The following is a 19,688-nucleotide window of genomic DNA, read 5'->3' as shown; positions in this document are numbered from 1 at the left end:
ATGGGGTACCCAAGGCCCCCATAAAGGGGGGCCCTGTGGACAGAGGACCTGAGCATCTTCAGTGTATCTGCATCTCCAATGCAGTGTTGCCTTGGCTTTCTCAGATCCTAGCTCATAGGATAAACCTATGAGGGCAGAAGTTGCACAATTCTCCATGACTTGGGGTGAGAAAACAAGTGAAGAAACTGCATGAGAAACAAGGTTAAGCTCTTAGACCAATCGAAGGGAGACCTCTCCTCTGGACTTTCTCAATACTCCATGTTCATCTCCAGCATAGCATTTATCATGTTTTATTAAAATGATCTCCTTTCTTACCCAGGCCCCCCACTAGACTGAAAGCTAAGGCAAGCTTGTATTTCCAGTGTCAAAGATAGTGCCTGGCCAACGTGGAATATGACTCCCGGGGAGGAATGTAGACCTGGCATCGTGGGATGGAGAACATCTTCTTGACCAAAAGGGGGATGTTAAAGGAAATGAAATAAGCTTCAGTGGCAGAGAGATTCCAAAAGGAGCCGAGAGGTCACTCTGGTGGGCACTCTTATGCACACTTTAGACAACCCTTTTTAGGTTCTAAAGAATTGGGGTAGCTGGTGGTGGATACCTGAAACTATCAAACTACAACCCAGAACCCATGAATCTCGAAGACAGTTGTATAAAAATGTAGCTTATGAGGGGTGACAATGGGATTGGGAAAGCCATAAGGACCACACTCCACTTTGTCTAATTTATGGATGGATGAGTAGAAAAATAGGGGAAGGAAACAAACAGACAAAGGTACCCAGTGTTCTTTTTTACTTCAATTGCTCTTTTTCACTCTAATTATTATTCTTGTTATTTTTGTATGTGTGCTAATGAAGGTGTCAGGGATTGATTTGGGTGATGAATGTACCACTATGTAATGGTACTGTAAACAATCGAAAGTACGATTTGTTTTGTATGACTGCGTGGTATGTGAATATATCTCAATAAAATGAAGATTAAAAAAAAAAAAAAAGATAGTGCCTGGCATTCTTTAGGTGCTCAATAAATTTCCACCACACTCATTACTTTCCACTAATTACAACCAACTGAATTAAGACCATGTACTCTGGAGCCAACTACTGGGGTTTGAATCCCAGCCGCTGACCAGACAAGCTATTTATCTAATCTCTGCTTGCGCTTCCCCCTGTGCCAAAGAGGTATAATGGTGGGACACACTTCATAGGGTTGCTGTGAGTATTAAATGAGTTAATGCATATTCAGTTAGCACCACACCAGACCCACAGTGCTCAGGCAACATTGGCTAATTTCTTCTTCATCTCCTTCTGCTCCTCCTCCTCCTCCATTCCCCTCCTCCTTCTGGTTCATTGTCGTCATCATCAAATCAACTTCCCAATGATCAGGGACAAGTCATTAAACTTGGCCCTCAATTTCCTCTTCTCAGTTCAACCACATGCTCATTAGGTTCACTTTGGGTATTGACACCTCATGGTTCTCTCTGGGGTATGTTTTATTCACTCTATCTATGAGTCATATATACTTGTATTTCTCAACCAATGCATGTTTGGGCGAGATTCCTAGAACAGTGAGAGCTCGTGCCCAGGTCACTCAATTGAGTGTGTGTGTGTGTGTGTGCATATATGTGTGTGTATTTCATAGTTAGACGAAGTAAAATACGACCAGAAAATTAAATCCTATGCAAATACATCATGTAATGCACTGCAGAGACAAACAGAAATATCTTTGCATTACCTGCTTTTTGAGAGTATGCACACAAGAGCATTTGAGAATTGATGAAAATTCTGATTAAATGGCAAGCTTCATGTACCACCTTTTCATAGGACCCACTGTCCTTTCTGAGATGGGAGAGAAGCACAATGTGAAATGAGAAGTCGAGGAAAACAACAGAAGTTGGAATGAGGTGCCAGAGGAAGGCAACCATTAAATAACTGAAAATAAAGAACAACAAAGAAAAAAAAAAGTGTGAAGAATAAGAAATGCAATTACTCTAGTAGATGGTATTCACAGAACACTACCATTTGTGTATAAAGGGGGTATATATGAACATTATATACACAAATGTATATTCATAAAGTTTCTCTAAAAGATTACACAAGAAATTGGCAACGTTGGTTGGCTCCAGGGAGGGAAAATGGGTGGCTGGGGGCTCAGGGGGTGTGGGGAGACCTTTTACTACACATTCTTCTGTCACTTTTTAACTATGTGAATATATTACCTATTTCAAAATAGATTTTTGAAAATTCGTCTCAGTGGGTGAGCAGAGAACTGAACCAGAAATTGGAACCTGGGTTCTGGTCCTGCCTTTATCAGTCCCCGTCTATGTGACTCATAAAAAGTTTCTCCCCTCTTTGAATTTTGATTTTCTCCCCAGAAAGTGAAGAAGCTGAATTAGATTTCATAGCTAGCAACTACCTCTTGAGATGCTCCATTAAACATGATGCATAGTGCGTCAGCTGGGGTCCCTCCAGCCCTGTGCAGTGGGAGCCGACCAGCTCCTATGCTCTGGACCTGGTCCTTCCAGCCCCTGGTGGTCTTGGGCCCCCTCTTAATCCTGATGAGTCTAAGAATTCAGAAGAAGAGATAATTAGGAAAGGCCAAGTGTAATACAAGAAAAATTGGGGTAAAAATAGTGGAGATGCTCAAGCACATGAAAAGGTAGAGAGAACAGCAACTCCAGTGCCAGCCCACAGTAAGGTGGTAGGAGGACTGTAAAAAAAAAATGAGAATGTGCAATGAGCTAACACCACAGTGGGGGAGTCCTCCTCGCTCTTTCCACCAGTACAGGAAGCCCCATCACAGCTACTGGGCATTTGCTCAGGTGCCAAACATTGAAGCCACCTCTATGGCCCCAGAGGCCACCAGCAGCCCAGGCAAAGAAGGTGTCTGAGAGGACCACTAGGCTTCAGGTAAAGGCTGGGAAGAGGAGAAAGGGGAGGGAAAGAAAGGAAGGGGGACAGAGGAAGAGGAGAGAGAGGAAGGGAGAGTGACAGAGAGCCAAAGATGGTACACAAACAGAAAAAGAGGAGAGAAAAATAAGAAAGGTTTAGGTTCATAGGCAGACCCACAAAAGACCGTCTACCCCATAGCATCAGTGAGCTGTAATATTAAAAGTAGTGTTAACTCTAATCACCATTAGCAGCATAGACCTAAAGGAAAGGACACTCAGCAGACTAAGCAGAGACACCAAGAACCCATCGTCGCTGGCCCTCCCTGCATGCACCATCATCATTAAGTCCCACAGGTAAGAGGAGAAATAAGGGCTCACAACCACCCCAAGAAAAAGCAGGGGCTGGAAGGACCAGCTCCAGCTACAAGGGATTTGTGGGCTCACTCTCTGTAGGGTTGGAGGGACCTCGCTTGAAGCATTCTGGATGCATTTGAAGAATGTTGGCATCCAAATACCATTCTAAAAGCAGAAGCTACGGGAGAAACTGTTAAAGGTACAGATGAGAAGAAAGGAGCATCTTGAAGTTTTTGCTATATAGGTAGACTGCTCGAGCCCCTTTCAGCACTGAAGTATTTGGATTCTGTAATGCATCTGGAGGGTTCCCGTGAGAAAAATCAAACTTATTTTGTGTGGATCCCCAGGGATAAATTAGGAGAAATGGGAGAAGTTCACAAGGAGACAGATTTCAATTTGCCAAAAGGAAGAAGCTTTAAACACTGCAAGCTGTTCCAGAATGGACTTGATTACGTGTGCACCGTCACTTGAAGGTACGTGTCGAGGGGATTCCTACAGTAGGTAGGGAAGACGGTTAGGTGGGGGTCTCACATACTATCCAATTCTGCTCCCCTGAGCAGTAAAGAGTAAAGAAGTTGGGGGGGGGGCCTCCAAGGAAGCCAGATCAAACCAACAAAAGTGTCAGCTCTGAAGACTGTATTATAAAAACAGAAAGTTGTGTTGGCTTAAATTGACCTCCCCATCCCAACGAACGCATTTCATGGGAGAAAGAGTTTATAATTTGTGGCAGGGGTCATGCACTAGAATGTAGGCTGGCTGGCAGACCTTTCCACCACTGCACACAAGCATCACGCAGACTGCTAAGTGTGAGCCAACAGATGTTTTAGAGATAAACAAGAAAAGGGAAATTTTCTTAAAAGCTTATTATTGGGAAATCACAGTGCTAAATTCTAATTTCTTGGTGGAGAGGTCATGTGGGTCAGCTCATGCCCTGCCTCGTAAATTTGTTTTTCTGACCAAGTAGAGCAGACAGGATGGGAAAGTTAAATCATATGAGCCACCACATCAGTGTAGCTCTGAGAGCTGGGACGGTAGGTGGTAGAGTCTGAGAGCACAGCGATGGAGCCAGATGCCTGGATCCAAAGCCTGCTCTTCTGTTTAGTAGCTGTGCGGCTTAGGGGGAGTAACTTAACCTCTCTGTGTTAAGGGTGCCTCCACAGTGAGGTGGACAAAAATCACAGTGTTTATCTCATAGGATTATCTTGAGGATTAAACGAGGGTACTTATGACACTCGTTTTTAGTGTGAAACACTTGGAGCAGACCCTAGCACTTAGTAAGAGCTACAATTATTATATAATATTATTACTTATCACAAAAATTTTGAAAGATGTATGATGAAGGGGGAGAAACTTGGACTTTGGAATGTGGTAGAGCTGGGTTCAAATCCTGCTTTCTGAGCCTTCAGCTCATCAACTGTAAAAAGAGGGTGAAACTATCTCCCCCGCAGAGTAAGAAAGAGAAATTTAAGTAAAAGAATGTGTAGGTGCTAGTTCAGGGCCTGGTAAATGTTCAAGACATATTCGTTCCTTTCCCCTCTGCCCCTGCATCCATGTGCTTCCTCAGTATGCCAAGGCACTGTGCTACGATGTGGGAATGCAGATATGAATGGTCTGGACAAGATATCAATCCAAGGGATATAAGGAAGAGCAAAGGGAAAGGAGGACCAAAGTTTGGGAGAATCAAGAAAGTCCTTACCTAGAAGGCAATACAAACGCTAAGATGTGAAGAATGGGGAGAACTGTGCTGGGCTGGTCAAAGTATTGGCCAAGGAAGGGGCTGGAGCATTTCAGGCAGTGTAGAAAGCTTAAACATGTGTCACAAGAAAGCCATCAAACATTGCATGGGTCACTGGTCACCCCTGTGTCTATCCCTGTGTTTCTGTGCCAAGACACCACAGGACCTAAGCAGGACACAAGTCCCCTCCCTGAGCGAGCTCCCCATCTGGGGAATTAACAGCAAAACACAATGGCAGAGAAGACACTTTGTCGACCCAAAGCAGCATGTGTACATTTCAAGAGGAAGCCTGCCAAGAAAGCAAAAACCCACAATGGCTGAACAAATCAGAAATGCAAAGTGTCTTAAAGGTTTTTACAAAGTAGAGCTTCATGCTACAGAGAATTATGATGCTGGAAGACACCACATGCATATCCTGGCTGTTTACTTAGAAACTGCAGAGTTCACAAAGTTACCCTACCTGCGCCAGGGTATGGGTCTCTGTGGCATCTGGGGACCCCTGGGGCAGGCTGGGAGCCCTGGAGTGTGAGCCTTTGTTAGGGGTCCCAGTAAAGCTGAGAGATTCAGAATGCCACCCACTCTAATCCAGCAACAGTTTTTTCAAGGGACAGAATCCAAAGCAGAATTTCAGCAAAAATAACTTCTCCCCTGGGTGAATGAGAAGGACCTCCAGGTGTGTGTGTGTTTGTGGGTAGTGTGTGTGTTTGCCTGTGTGTGTGTGTCATGTCATAGGTAAGTATATGTTTGTGTGTATGTGTTGGTGTATATGCTATGTGCATGAATGCATGTTGGGGTGTGTTTATACATGGCATGTGTTTGTGCATGCATATGTGTTTTGTGTGTATGGTTGTGTATGTGTACATGAGGTGTGTAGATGTGTGTTTACGTCTGTTTACATGCCTCTGTGTGTGTGTGTGTGTGTGTGTGTGTGTGTGTGTGTGTGGTGGGGGTGGGCTCAGATGTCCTCTTCACCAGAGACCACATGCAGGCAACTGCTGTCTCCAACCCCAGGGGAGACGCTGCTGAGGGGGTGCCCTCCAGGTCTGTAGGGAGGGAAAGCCCATCCCAATACTGCATCTCTCCTGCTCGGACACCTACTGCTCACTCAACACATCTGGCTGGAGCACTCCCAATCCAACCGCACAAAAGGTGAAATTCCTCTCCCGGCCCAAATTTCTCCTTCCCCCAACTCCACTGGACTGTCCCCCTCACTTTAGGAACCCTTCACACTGCCTCTATCGCCCCATCCACATCCACCCTCTGGAAAATTCCTTTTTCCCAAAGAGTTACTTGTCCCAGTGGGGCCTCAATGAGTTAATTATTTGGGAAATATGGGTAGAGCCCTACTATGTGCTCCACATTGCTAGGTAGCCAGGGGAGCAAGATTCAAGCTCCGCCCTCAAGGCACATAGCCCAGAGAATGCAAACTATAACGCTCCGTGGTGCTGTAGAAAGAGCAGGGTTTGGGGGACCTGGGTGCTGCGTCCTGGCTCCATCACTTAGGAGTTGTGTGATCTCGGGCAAGTAGTCAGCCTCCTGTGTCTCCCCTATGAGATGGGGCTAGAGGTACACTACATGCCCATCTATCCTCCCAAACAAGTCAGGCAGATTTTTATAAGGCCAAATGACCATGTCTAAAAGTGCCCAGGGGTTAGTGGAAGACTCTGGACTGGACTTGGAAGGAACAGTGTCATCAGCAGTCCAAGGGCTGCAGGCCCCCCAGCAGTGGGAATGGGACAAATGGAATCTTTGGGAGCTCTGGTCCATGGACGTTTCACTTCTCCATCTCCCTTCTAGGAGGGATGTGCTTGGCTCACTGGGCCAGGGCTGAGCAGAACATCCTTCCAGGGAAGGCGCTGGAGGAGACATGGGAATCTAGAGGGTAGGGCTGTCCCCCAGAGGTCCACCTGCCAGAGGCCCGGTAACCATGCCTAGCACCTCACACATACTTATCTACACAACCACACACACACACACACACACACACACACATCAGACACACCAACCACACGCCACATCCAGAAACCCTGACATCCACACATCACTATTCCCATTCATAACTACCACTCACTAAATGAGTGCACACACTTAAAACACACACACCATCATAAGCATTACCCTACGTCTATACTGCACACACTCAAATACCCACAGTACATTACCTGCATACTCACCTTCACAAGATACATAGCAATGCCCATTCACATAGACACAAAATACATATCCTACTCACACTCAAAGTATGACACCACACTCACTCTGGTGCACACACCTGCACTACACGGCAACTCTCTCCCTTTGTGGCCTTTCTGGCACACTCAGAAGCCCTCACACACTTACGTGCTCATGTCCCCATGTAAACACAGCTTCTACTACTCCCCATCTCGCACACAAGCCCGCGCACCCGGGCACATCTGTGCAGTCATCTCGCGCCCGGTCGACTCCAGCAAGAGGCTTCCCGCTCGGTGTGCAGCGGCCACAGTGGCTAGGAATTAAAATGCAGCGAGGAGGAGCCGGGCGCGTCAGCACCGCGTCTCCAGGAGCGCACAGCGCTCGCCGCCACCGCCCCACCCGCGCGGAGCCGCGGGGCCACCGAGCGGAGGAGCAGGTCCTCGGAGCCCAGCCGCGCCAGCCTCGCGCGGCCACTGCCCAAGTTCGCCCGGGGCCCGAGAAGGGCTGGGCAACCGTGAGAGCAGCGCAGCCGCCGCCGCGGACTTGTAGTCTCGAGAGGAGAAGGGCGAGCGCAGCAGCAAGACCCGGGCACCCCCCTGGAGGTGTAGCCGGGGCTCCGCAGTCCCCAGCTCCAGGAGCCGCCGAGTCAGGAAGAAGAAGAAGCAGGGGACAGCGAGGCCCTGCTTTTCTGGAGACTCGAGGCAATCCGGAGAACACGAGGGAGAAGCAGCCCTTCCCTCGGGCCGCCAGCCTTGAAGGGACCCGGCCGCGAGCAGCTTTCTACCGGACACCCTGAGAAGCCCCCAGTCCCAGGCGACAGAGGGTACGTCGCAAGACTCGGGCTCGGGACTTGGAGAAACCTTAGCGGCCTCGGCCGACAGCCACCCGAGGAGCAGTGGAGTGGGTCCTGGAGGGAAGGGAAAGAGGGCAGCGGCAGGCAGGACTACCACTCACCCCAGTACACACCCACCCCACCCGCCCAGCCAGAAGCAGCGGTGTGCCTCTGGGGGCGCTCGTTCCCCGGTGCCTTCTCTCCTGTCCCAGCACCGCTGGGTTACGGTCCGGGCTCGTGGGGTCCTTGGGGATGTTCAAACCAGGCATGGTGGCCGAGAGCCCCCTCTCCCAGGACCTGCGTAAAAGCTGGGGTTAGGCGGGGCAGGGGGGACTCAGCTCAGGGTCCCCCGAGGTCCAGGAAGAAGGGAGGCGGGCGCAGAACCCAGGAACCGGAGAGGCGGCGCCCAGTGCCCGGCGTCGGGCATCCTCCAGGGAGACAGGGGCCAAGAGAGCCCGGGAGGCGCTCGGGAGAGGCCAGTGCCAGGGGCGGCCGGCCCAGGCGGCGCTCAGTGCGGGGCGAGCGCCCGCGGAGGCGGCGGTGGCGGCGCCGGGCTGGCATGCCGCGCCACCGGAGCTCCTTTCGGGCGTACGCTTCCCTGGCCCGGGCGGCGCGCGGCTGCTGCTGCTGCTGCTGCTTCCACTGCTGCTACGGACTCCCATGGCGGCTCCGCCTGGCCGGGACCGCCGCGGCTGTCGGCAGCCGCGGGCTGAATGAATGAGCCGGAGCCGCGGACCCCGGCTGCCCGCGGCCTCGCTCACCGGCCCGGGACGCTTCCGCATGGCCCGCGAGGAGCCGGCGCCCGCGGCGGTGGCGGCGGCCGGGCAGCCCGGAAGCGGCAGGGGCGGCGAGCGCGAGCGGGCGCTGCAGGGGCCAGGGGTCGCCCGCAGGGGGCGGCCGTCTCTGAGCCGAGCTAAACTGCACGGGCTGCGGCACATGTGTGGCGGACGCACGGCGGCGGGGGGCTCCTTCCAGCGGCGGGCGCTGTGGGTGCTGGCCTTCTGCACGTCCCTCGGCTTGCTGCTGTCCTGGTCCTCGAACCGCCTGCTCTACTGGCTCAGCTTCCCGTCGCACACGCGAGTGCACCGCGAGTGGAGCCGCCAGCTGCCCTTCCCCGCCGTCACCGTGTGCAACAACAACCCGCTGCGCTTCCCGCGCCTCTCCAAGGGAGACCTGTACTACGCCGGCCACTGGCTCGGGCTTCTGCTGCCCAACCGCACTGCGCGCCCGCTGGTCAGCGAGCTGCTGCGGGGCGACGAGCCGCGCCGCCAGTGGTTCCGCAAGCTGGCCGACTTCCGCCTCTTCCTACCGCCGCGCCACTTCGAGGGCATCAGCGCCGCCTTCATGGACCGCCTGGGCCACCAGCTGGAGGACATGCTGCTGTCCTGCAAGTACCGCGGCGAGCTCTGCGGCCCGCACAACTTCTCCTCTGTGAGTTGCCCTCCGTGCGACCCCGCTCCCCATGCCCCACGCCCCACTCTCCGGAGCCGGGAGGCCCACCGGCCGCCCCCTCGGGGTTAGACGCAAAGGCAGAATCCACGCTTGGGTCCCCTGAGTCTTCTCCAGGTTGTGGGAAGTTGGGTACAACGGGTGGAGAAGTCGCCTCACCCAAGTCCAGTGTCCCCTGTCCCCAGCCTCTTTCCTCCATTGCCAGCCCCCAGATACTTCAACTTTGCTCCTCATGGTCCCCTTGGAGAATCCTGGTCCCCCTTGTCCCCAACTCACTCCCAGGTCCGGAGGATGCCAAGCAACTGCCCTGTGTCTGGGGTGAAGGGATGGGACTAGAGGGAAGTGTACTTCAAGTATGGGCTCGTTGTGTTTGGGGAAACCAATAGGAAGCTTTTCAGAAATCGACACCAGGAGAATCATGCAGAGTCCCTAAGCAGGCTTAACGGCGTTACATTTCCAAAACGCTTGGACTCTAGGTGGACTTGAGGAGGGCGTGAATGTTTACCAAGACTGGAGTTGTAGCCAGTTTGGTGGGGGAGGTAACAGCATCCCTGGATGAGTCTTGAGCATCCCAGAAACTGAACGCTGGGGGTCCCAGGAGGGGCTGGCCACCTGCCCCCTTTCTCCAACAAAGGGGTGTGAGTGGGGTCTCTGAGTCTGGGGGAATGTCCTGCAGTGGGGAAAGCGGCGTGGAAGAGATGTTGTTGTGAGCAGCAGGGACCGGGAGAAGCTGTGCTCAGGGTTTGTAAACCATTTGCTGTGCTGGTTCCCCCACGCTGTGGGCCTGGATAACACAGCTGTCGGACAGAAGGTATCTGCCTTGTGCAGTCTGCCTAGGAGGAGTTCTGCTGCCAGACCTCAGCGTGGCACAATCCTATCCAACCATTCATGTGTAAACAGCCCTTAGGTGGGTTTGGGCCTTTCCACTAATGCAGGGCACCAAGCAGGGCACGTTGGTGTGTGTGTATTTATCTGTAATGCTTTGGTGGTGATTTCACTAGCCCTTATTCATCACTCCTGACAGCCTCGTCTCTGAAAAAGCTTTTTCTGGAATGGTAAAAAGATGTCACAATTCCAACAGGTGTTTAGCATGGATGCCAGTCAGGCTGGGCCTCTGATTGGCTGAGTAGGTTATTCCATGTCTAGGATGGGGTCCCTGGCTTCAATCTTGCCCCCCTGGCTTTTCTTTAAACCTGTATGTAGAGTAACCCTGAATTTTCCACCAAACATTCCCTTTTTTTTTTTTTTTCTGGATTTTTCAGCTTGGCCTCTAAATAGTACCTGGTGGCTCCCCCTGGCAAACAGGAGATGCAGTTAACATCTGCTTCGAAGTGGCTTCTTTGAGAATGTCAAGCACATTTCTGAGTTCCAAAAGATGAAAGAAGGAGGGTAGTAACTCGTTTATCATCTTTGACTGACTTCTAATTAGCAGCTCCTAGAGTTAGTTTTAAAGTTGAGTGCTGCATCCAAGTGCCAGCAGCCCCTGACTTCAGCTCCAAGTTGTACAAACAGCACACCAAATATAATTCTGAACATCTGAGGATTGCTTTCTAACAGCCATATTATCCCCAGTTTAAAGATGAGGAAAATAAGTCTCTGAAAAGCTGTCCAAAGCCCAGAGCCAGCCAGCCCAAAGTCCAACTTTGTAACCCATCAAAAGGCATTACACAGAAGCCACAGGCAACTCTTCCTCTTGGACTCTGGACCTCTCTTCTCTCAGAAGATCCCGGGTTGGTAGGACTCTTGCCCTCCCTGACCCCCTCTCCAGTCTGTTCCTCCTAGGAGCATAGGTGGGAGGGCTGGAAGTGGAGCTGCCCCAGCTGGTTCTGGTGATCAGGCCCTCAGCCACATGTGACCAGGGCCTAAACTGCCTCTGTGATCAGAGGACAGCACCTTCCAGAGCACCTGAAGGTGCTCCCCAGCGGGCAGGGCTGCGAATTGCATGGGTCAGTGGTTAAGGAGTCCAGGAGAACAGAGTCAGGTTCATCTGGGATGTGGGTTTGTTACATTGGGGGAGATCTGTAAGATGAAACCCATCCTGGCATCTGAAGAGTTTGCAGGCACACATTCACCCAAGCACAAGTAGAACCTCCGTTCCCCAAAGGTGTGCATTCCTGGGGACTCAAAGTGACCTCTAGTGGCTTCTTGCATTGGCTGTCTCCTGGGAGTTTCTAGCCCCTGAGACTGCACACTGTAGTTTCCTCCAAGGGCCTCAAAATTAAAGCCTGCTCCCACCATCTGTGGGAGCCAGAAGCTATCTCAGGGGAGCCTCAAATACAGTGCAGGCCCATCAAGAATATTTTCCTCTAACACCACTGCCCTGTCTCAAGGCTTTGTTCTCTTGGATGGAATGTCACTGTAGTGTAGTGGCTAAAAGCATAAACTCTCAAGCTGGGCTGGCGGGCTCGAATCCTAAGTTCTTCACTTACTGTGTGTCCTTGGGTGAGATGTCGTCTCTCTGTTCATTAGTTTCCTAATCCGTCGAATGGAAATAAGAATAGTATATGCACTATATTATTGTCATAAATGTTAGAGTTAAATGTATACACGTACTACATATACACGTATTGAGAGAGAGAGAGGGAAGGGGGCATTAAAACGGTGCTGGGCACTTGAGAAATGCTGCCTTTGAAGCACATCTGCCTCTTCTCTGGTCTTTTGGCCTCTGGCTCTGGGCCCCCTCCCCTCTGCATTCCATTGTCTGCACTAGAGCCAGAGTAGTCTTTCTAAAATGCCACTGGAAGCATATCAACCCCTTCTTGAAAGCCTTCAGTGGTTCACCTCAGGCACCCCACCTGTTCCCTCCCATATCTCTACCCATGCCCTCTCTCCTGCATGTTCTCAAGCTCTACAGAAGGACTTACAGTAGCTGAACCCCTTGCTCCTCAAGCCTCTGTGTTTTGCTCTTGCTGTTTCCTCTTTCTGTGCCCCTTCCTGCTGCTTTGTCTGCCTGGGGAACTCCTACTTATCCTGCAAAACCCAGCTCTGGAGTTTCTTCTGCTTTGGAGTCTTTCCTAATCACCCCCAGCCCCCATCACCAGAGAAGCACTGAAGCCCCCCTCCTCTTTGCTCCTCTACTACCCTATTTAGATGTCAGTCCTCACACATGTACACGTCATTGCACCTATTGGTCTATGCCTGTCTCCTCCAGACCAAGGCAGGAGCCATATCTGATTCTCCCTGGTGTCACCAGCACCCAGCACAGAGCTTGACCCATAGTAGGTGCTCAGGCAAGGTATGGGGAAGGAACACCTTTGCCAGGTACAATCAAGGCTTCCTTGTCCTGGGTCACTCTCTCCAAGTCTTTTGGCTTAATTTCTCCAGAGAACACCGGTGAAATGCATTTCCAATAAGAATCAGGCAATTTCTAGGCATTTATCCCTTTGGGGACGGGTAGGGGGTGGGGAGCAGGATGCCAAGCACTCCCCAGATACCTGGGATTCCCACGCCCTAAAGGGAACCATTGTGACAAGTGTGAAGTGGGGCTTCAGAGGAATTCCTTGGGGGAATCTACCAGCTGCCCCCAAAGTCCCCTTCTATCCTATTAGTCCCATGCTCTGGAAATGAACCCAGTAGGCCAGGGAAAGTGGGTTTTTGAGGGGTGTCTCTTGGGTCTCGTTCTCCAGACCCAATCAGGTTGCGGTTATTTGCAGCTCCTGTGTGTGTTTGTTGCAGCCGTGCAAGGGTTACTCACTGAGCAGTAAAATAAAGCAGCTCTGGCATCTGCCTGCCTGTGCAGTTTCCCTGGCATGGGCAGCAGACCTCAACTCTGTGCACTTGGGCCCTCCTGGTGCAGGCGAGAGCAGCCTGCCCAGTGATTGGGCCAGATGCAGAACGTTGGGGCTGAGTCTTCTGGGCCCTGTAGCCTTGGAGAGGGACCGAGGGGGTGGGAACAGGAGCAGACAGAGGCCAACCTGTGATGCCGTTTCAAGGACAAGGAGCAGTGACGCCCTCTGGGAGCCGTACGGTTCGGGGGAAAGTGTCAGGCAGCCCTCAGCTTAGGCCGGTGGCTCTGCTCCTTCCTAACTGTGTGCCTTCAGCTGGTGCTTTGCTTTCTGAGTCTCCAGTAATAATCCCTGCCTCCGGGAGCTGGGATGAAGATAACACATGTGCAGTGACTAGTCACACCCGGACAGCAGTTGTGCTCCATATTTGGAAGGTATTGTTATAATGTGGATGAAGGGCTCAGCACAGTGTCTTTGCATCTGGTGGTAGCAGTTATTAATTATGATCAATATAATTATCCTGTCATGTCATCCCCACTTACCTGAGTGGGGATCTGCTCACTTCCTGGTTCATGCATTCATTCAACAAGTATCTATTGAGTGTCAACTATATGCCAAGCTCTGGGCTGGTTGCTGGGAATAAAGTTAAATAAGGGCTTGATACATGTCCTCCAAGAGCTTGAGGAAAGGGATGTGTGGAAAGATGCCAGGGCATGCAGAGGTGCTGTGTGGGCACAGGGCTTGTTTTAGCTTCTCGGCCGCTAAAACAAATACCATACAATAGGTTGGCTTAACAACAGGATGTATCGGCTCACAGTTTCAGAGACTAGAAGACTTGCTTCTTCCCGGGGCTGGGATCTTCTGGCTGGCTGGCAATCTTTGTGGTTCCTTGGCTTTTCCATCACATGGCAATGCACATGGTGGCATCTTCTTTCTCTTACAGGTTCTGTTGAGTTCGAGCTTCTGTGGCTTCCCCATGGCATCTCTTTCAATGTCCAGTTCCCTTTGCTTATAAGGACTTCAGCCATATTGGATTAAGGCCCACCCTCATTTAGTTTGGGCACACCTTGACTAATAACATCTCCAAAAGTCCTATTTACAAATGGGCCACACCCACAGGACCAGAGGTTGGGACCTGGACATGCCTTTTGTGGGGGACACTATTCAATCCCCAACAGAGCAGTGTTTGACTCAGACTGGGGTGTCTCCGATGGCTTCCTGGAGGAAGAGACATCTGAGATAAGTCTTGAAGGATAAGTAGGAGTTCCAGGAAGAGGAGGAGGGAAAGAGATCTTCAGGGAGGGGTAACATCATGTGCCAATGGGAGAATATAGGGGCATGAAATGATGTGACTGAACACATGCTCTCTAGGTCTGAGGGTCATTCAAAGTGGATGGAGGGAGGGGCTGCGTATGCTTAGGAGTTGGGGGGTGATGTGATCATGTATGTGCAATGCATATCTGGGGGTCAAACTAAAGGTACTGAACTTCTGGCTGTTAGACTGTGGAGGGAGACCCCATCTGTGTCGTGACCTCTAACTGTCACCCCCATTCCTGACTCCATCAGAGGCCCTCTTCCCTGCATCCTTCACCATTTCTCACCCCTATTTGCAGGGTTGAACCTCGAGTCCTGACTTTGGACTAGTCATATTTACTAAAAACTAAGGAAACATTTTTTGGTTTCGTCACACTTTGTCACATCAAACAGGCTGGCTGTTATGAGCCAGTGACAGGATACAAGAAATCATTTCAGCAACATATTGTTTAAAATCAGCAAATCCTGTTGAAACGCTACTAGGCCAGGCAGTCCAGTAGTTGTGGAGTGGATGAATGGATTCAGGGAGGCAAGAAAGATAAATTGCCTTTAGAGAAAGAGAAATAAATGAGCTAACCCATGTAAAGTGCTTAGAACAGTTTCTGGCACCAAGTAAACATTTACTAAATGTGGACTATTTCCAATACTGATACTTGTGGTGGGCATTTTGTGTGAAGGACAAAGGCCAATAGCACTGGGCAGCTGGTATGTGCCAGACAGGGGCTGGGCATGTTTCATGTCATCTCAATCCTAACGATAAAAGCAACCCTAAAAAAAGTTGTGTTATAATCTACATTTTACAGATGGAGAAACTGCAGCTCAGGAAGGGTCTGTGATTTGCCTAAAGTGACACAGTCAGCAGGGAACAAAGCTGGGATAGAATCCAAGTCCTCCTGACTCCAGAGGTGCCTGCTCTTTCCACAGCTGGTGAGGGAGGAGGAGCATCATTGGGATGCAGGGGGCTGTGATGGGAAGTCCATTCCAGCCTCGACCCTGCCCTGGCCAGCAGTGTGACTTTGGCTTCAGCATCCTTCTCTGTAAAATGAGGGCATGAGCCAAATGACCACCAGGACTTAGCTGAAAAGTCTTATGTCCAAGTGAGCAGGCAGGGGAAGAGAGAGCTTAAATCCTGCCGATGGCCTGAGTTTTTTTCAGCCAACCATCGCTTTTCTTTGCAGAGCTGAAACTGTGATTAAAGGGAAAATGTACAAGTTATTGAAGTGCTAGAGACATGAAAGGTGATTAAATAGACATTTATACAAGGAACATGAAAAGACCTTCACCAGTTATTTGACTTCAGGGAAATTAGTTTGGGGAATCAAATGTAAACTCTGCTCAGGTCTACAGATATCCAAATTGACCAACGCCCAGCTGATTCAGATAGTGGCTATTTGAGGACCACGCTGGCCAGTCATGAAGGCATCAATCACATTTCTGCCCAATTGACTCAGTTTGTTCCTCAGAAGCACTGGAGGAATAACCAAACCATTCGCTCTGTAGGCCAGTCGTTTTGATTCTCCTAGGTAATTTGCTTGGATCATCCACTCAGACAGTCAACCAACCAACACTCATGGATGCCCACTGTGTGCCAGGCACTAGGCCCACAAACATGACTCATAAATCTAATCTGTCTCCTGCAAATAGTCCTTTGCATAAACGTGAATGTGCTTGCGGTCGCGTTTGCTGCTTCGTGGGGGGGGGGGCAGCCGGTTGCTGAACCCTCGGCTCTTGGCGTTGCTCTGAGGGTACCGGCGGCGGGGCCTCTTTCCCGGAGGCGAGGGCGAGGCGGGGGACTGGGCCCTAGTCCCCGGCGGAGGCGTGCAAGGAGGGCGGCGAGAAGGAGCAGGCGGGACACGGTTCTTTGAGGGTGTGGAAAACCAAGAGAGCGAGAGAGCTTTATTAGGGGAGAGCACCAGCTTATATTGGGTGATTAGGGGGCGGGGTAGCTGTAGAGGTCAAAGGCTTGGATTGGTTCAGAGAGGGTGCAGAGGTTGATAGACAGGGGGCGGGAGTTGTTCCGGTAACTGAGCATGCTCACTAGAGGTGGGGGAGTTGCTCTGGCAACGAGGAGTGTCCGAGCAGGACAAGGGGGTGGGGAAAAGGCGGTTCCCTCCGGCAAGCCTCCCCCAACAGTGGTATTTTGGGTGAGGAAATGGGGCCTGCCTCCGGCCTCACTTTCCCAGGCCCGGGGGGCTGTGGAGGGCGCTGTCGCCCGTGCCCACCATCCTCCCCAGGGGCGGATCCGGTCCCCTGGCCCAGGCCCGCCAAGTTGAAGCACGTAATCAGTGTCCCGCATTTCCCCCTTCTTTTCAAATTAAAGGGAGAAGCTTACCGGAGAGGTCCGCCAAGGGATGAGGGAAGGGGACGGTTGGGGAGGGGAAAAAGGGGTAGACGGTGGCTCAGCAAGGCTGGAGCTCAGCGTTGGTGTGGCGCCCGGGCGCTCGACAAGGGCCTTGCTGGTAGCGGGCTGGGCGAAAGTTTAGAGAAGCTGGAGCTCGGGGTTGATACGAGGTTCAGGCGATTGAGAAGGGCCTCGCGGTCGACGGGTTGACCGGTGGCGGCGAGGTCGCTGAGGGTTGGTTGTCATTTTGGAGTAGGCAGCGTCAGAGGTGGCGAGTCGCTGGTACTGAACTTGCACGAACGAGGAAAAAATAGCATCCGTTTGTTTCCTTACAAGTTGGACGATTCTGCGGATAATGCAGGGCCCTAGGGTGAGAGCTAGAATGATCATTAGTAGGGGGCCGAGGAGAGGGAGAAGGTAAGGAAGGAGGGGAGTAAAGATGTGGGACCAATAGTTGGTGGCTTCACGGTCTCTTTTACGTTGTTCCAGTCCCTCTCGGACCTTTTTTAGGCTGTCCTCGGCGAGACCTGTGGAATTGGCATATACACAGCACTCTTCTCCTAGGGCGGCGCAGAGGCCTCCTTCTTTGAGAAGGAGAAGGTCGAGACCTCGGCGGTTTTGGAGCACTACCTCAGAGAGGGAATTGACAGAATTTTTAAGATGGGAAATAGCGTTTTGTAGGTGAGTGATATCTTCGTCCACGGCTGCCCTGAGGTGAGTTAGGGCAGAGTTTTGTCGGGCTAGTGCAGCAATTCCAGCGCCAGTGCCTACAAGACCTAGGAGGGAGGCAATTGTAAGGGCGGTGATGGGCTCTCGCTTTTGCAGAAGGGCGGAATCTGCAGTTCTTTCCAGGCGGAGGAAGAAGTCTTCCTCGCTGTGGTATAAGACCCTAGGGATAAGGACAATTAGGAGGCAAGTTTCATTAGTTGTATAGAGGGTTTGCACATTAAGGCAGGGGGTAAGTCCTGTAGAGGAGCACAGCCATTGGGAGGAGTTGTGGGGAATAAGAAACTTGGCAGAGCTGCTGGGAGAGGAGTAGTCGGCACAAGCTGTGAGGCTGGGAGAGTTACTTGAGCGAGGGCGGATGCACTTCCCTGTAAAGGAGACTGAATGAAAGGTTAGGGGGATGGCAGAGGTTTTCTGTATTTTCTGAAAAGGAAAGGTTGGAGGCAACTGGCTCATACAGGGGGGAGGAAGTGGAGAGGCAAAGCCAACAAGAGGAGGTAAGATTGGGGTTGGAGGAATTCACTGAGGTGAAGGCCGCTTGGATAAGGTCGAGGAGGGGAGAGGAGTAGCGAGAGGAGTAGCGAGAGGGGGGTAGAGGAGGTCGGGGTGGTGGGGTTGGCGATGCATTGTTTGCAGCTGAGGTGCGGCTGGTTGGAGCTGAGGTGCGGCTGGAGGGCTGTGGGAAAAGAGGGTTCACTCGGACTGGGGTCCAGGCCCAGGTGTACTGTTGTCATCTGGTGCACCAGGTTGCGGAGACGACGGTGTTCTCGTCTCGTTAGACGCGTGGTTGCTGGTGGCAGGCCGGATTGCCCTTCCTGGGATCCAGATTGGTTGTGCTGCATCATCTGGGAAAACACAAGCAAACCCGCGCCCCTGGGCGAGGAGTGGGGAGGGACCCTTCCAGGCATTATTCTCTGGGTCCTTCCAGTAGACCATCGGGGCCTGGGTGGGCCTATATGAGGGCCCCCAATGTTTATGTAGGGGCGAAAGCCCTTCCTTATTGAATGTGAGTAGATTAAGGTGAATAAGGGCTGCTATGATAAGGTCCCCTGGAGTTGCCTGGGGGAGCATTGCCCTTTCTTTTTCAATTTGTGTTTTTAAGCGGCGATGGACTGCTTCCACAATGGCTTGCCCCTGTGGATTATAGGGGAGGCCGAAATGATGGGTGATGTTATATAACTGAAGAAAGGCCGCAAAGGAGGCGCTGCGATAGGCAGGCCCATTGTCCGTTTTTAGGTCCCAGGGGACTCCCATGAAGAGAATTCCCTGTCTTAGGGCCTTGATACAGTGTTTGGCCGTTTCCCCGACGAGGGGGACTGCATAACACATGGCCGAGAAGGTGTCAATTATTACATGCACATATTTGAGGCGTCCAAAGGACGGAACGTGAGTTACGTCCATTTGCCATCTAGAATTGGGTTTTAGGCCTCGTGGGTTGACTCCCTGAGGTTGCAGGGGGCCAAGCGGCGCAAAGGGCGCACAAATTGCACAATTGCGGACAAGATGTTTACAGGTATCTAGGGGGAGGCCACATAGATGATGTAACGACGTAGCCGAAAAGTGAAACCTAGAATGCAATAGCTTGGCCTGGTTAACAGTGTCCCCCGGAGGGGCTGCCGTGTGAGTTAGCATAGCTTGGGTATTTTGAGCTGAGACCGCTTGGTCTACTATACTATTGCCATTAGCCAGGGGCCCCGGAAGGCCTGAGTGACTACGAATGTGGCTAATGAACCAAGGATCCTGTCGATGCTCCAGGATGCTTCTGAGGTCAGAAAGTGCTTTATTAATGGCCGAGTCTCCTGGGAAAAAGGTGGAAAACGCGAGGACTCGGCAGACCTGATACGTGTAGAGGCTGTCTGTGAAAATGTTTACTGGGTGGTTGCAGTGGGCGTTTAGCGCGTATGACACTGCCAGAATTTCCCCCACTTGGACTGAATGAAGGTTAACATAACTGAATAGGCGGGGTTCAGGGTGGTCCTGGGAATAAGAGAGGAAGGCAAAACGGGTTTTGGAGGCGTCAGTGAAGACGGTAGTGGCACCCGGGATGGGTGCAGAGGAGGGGAAAGGATGGAAGGGGCTGTGGAAGGGAAGCTTGGCGAGCCCCTGTAACAGTCGATGGCTAGGATAGTGGCAGCTGAATTCCCTCTGAAATC

General features: G+C 51.6%; 1 protein-coding gene across 4 annotated transcripts in view; it reads left to right on the top strand.

The window, feature by feature from the left end:
- ASIC2 (acid sensing ion channel subunit 2) overlaps positions 1-19,688 on the top strand; it is a 1,088,307-nt gene that overhangs the window by 789,005 nt on the left and 279,614 nt on the right. For 3 of the 4 annotated variants that reach the window (XM_037809351.1, XM_037809349.1, XM_037809352.1), the window contains exon 1: positions 8,185-9,411. The exons of the other annotated variant lie outside the window; for it this stretch is intronic. In XM_037809351.1, coding sequence (XP_037665279.1) covers positions 8,698-9,411 — 714 coding nt within the window. In that variant the 5' untranslated portion in view covers positions 8,185-8,697. Of the gene's footprint in view, positions 1-8,184; positions 9,412-19,688 lie in introns of those variants that run through there. 4 annotated transcript variants of the gene reach the window in all.

The sequence above is a fragment of the Choloepus didactylus genome, chromosome 18 (assembly GCF_015220235.1).
Source record: "Choloepus didactylus isolate mChoDid1 chromosome 18, mChoDid1.pri, whole genome shotgun sequence".
Classification (NCBI taxonomy): domain Eukaryota; kingdom Metazoa; phylum Chordata; class Mammalia; order Pilosa; family Megalonychidae; genus Choloepus; species Choloepus didactylus.
The sequence above is the reverse complement of the archived record's forward strand: the minus strand, read 5'-3'. Positions and strand labels throughout refer to the sequence as shown.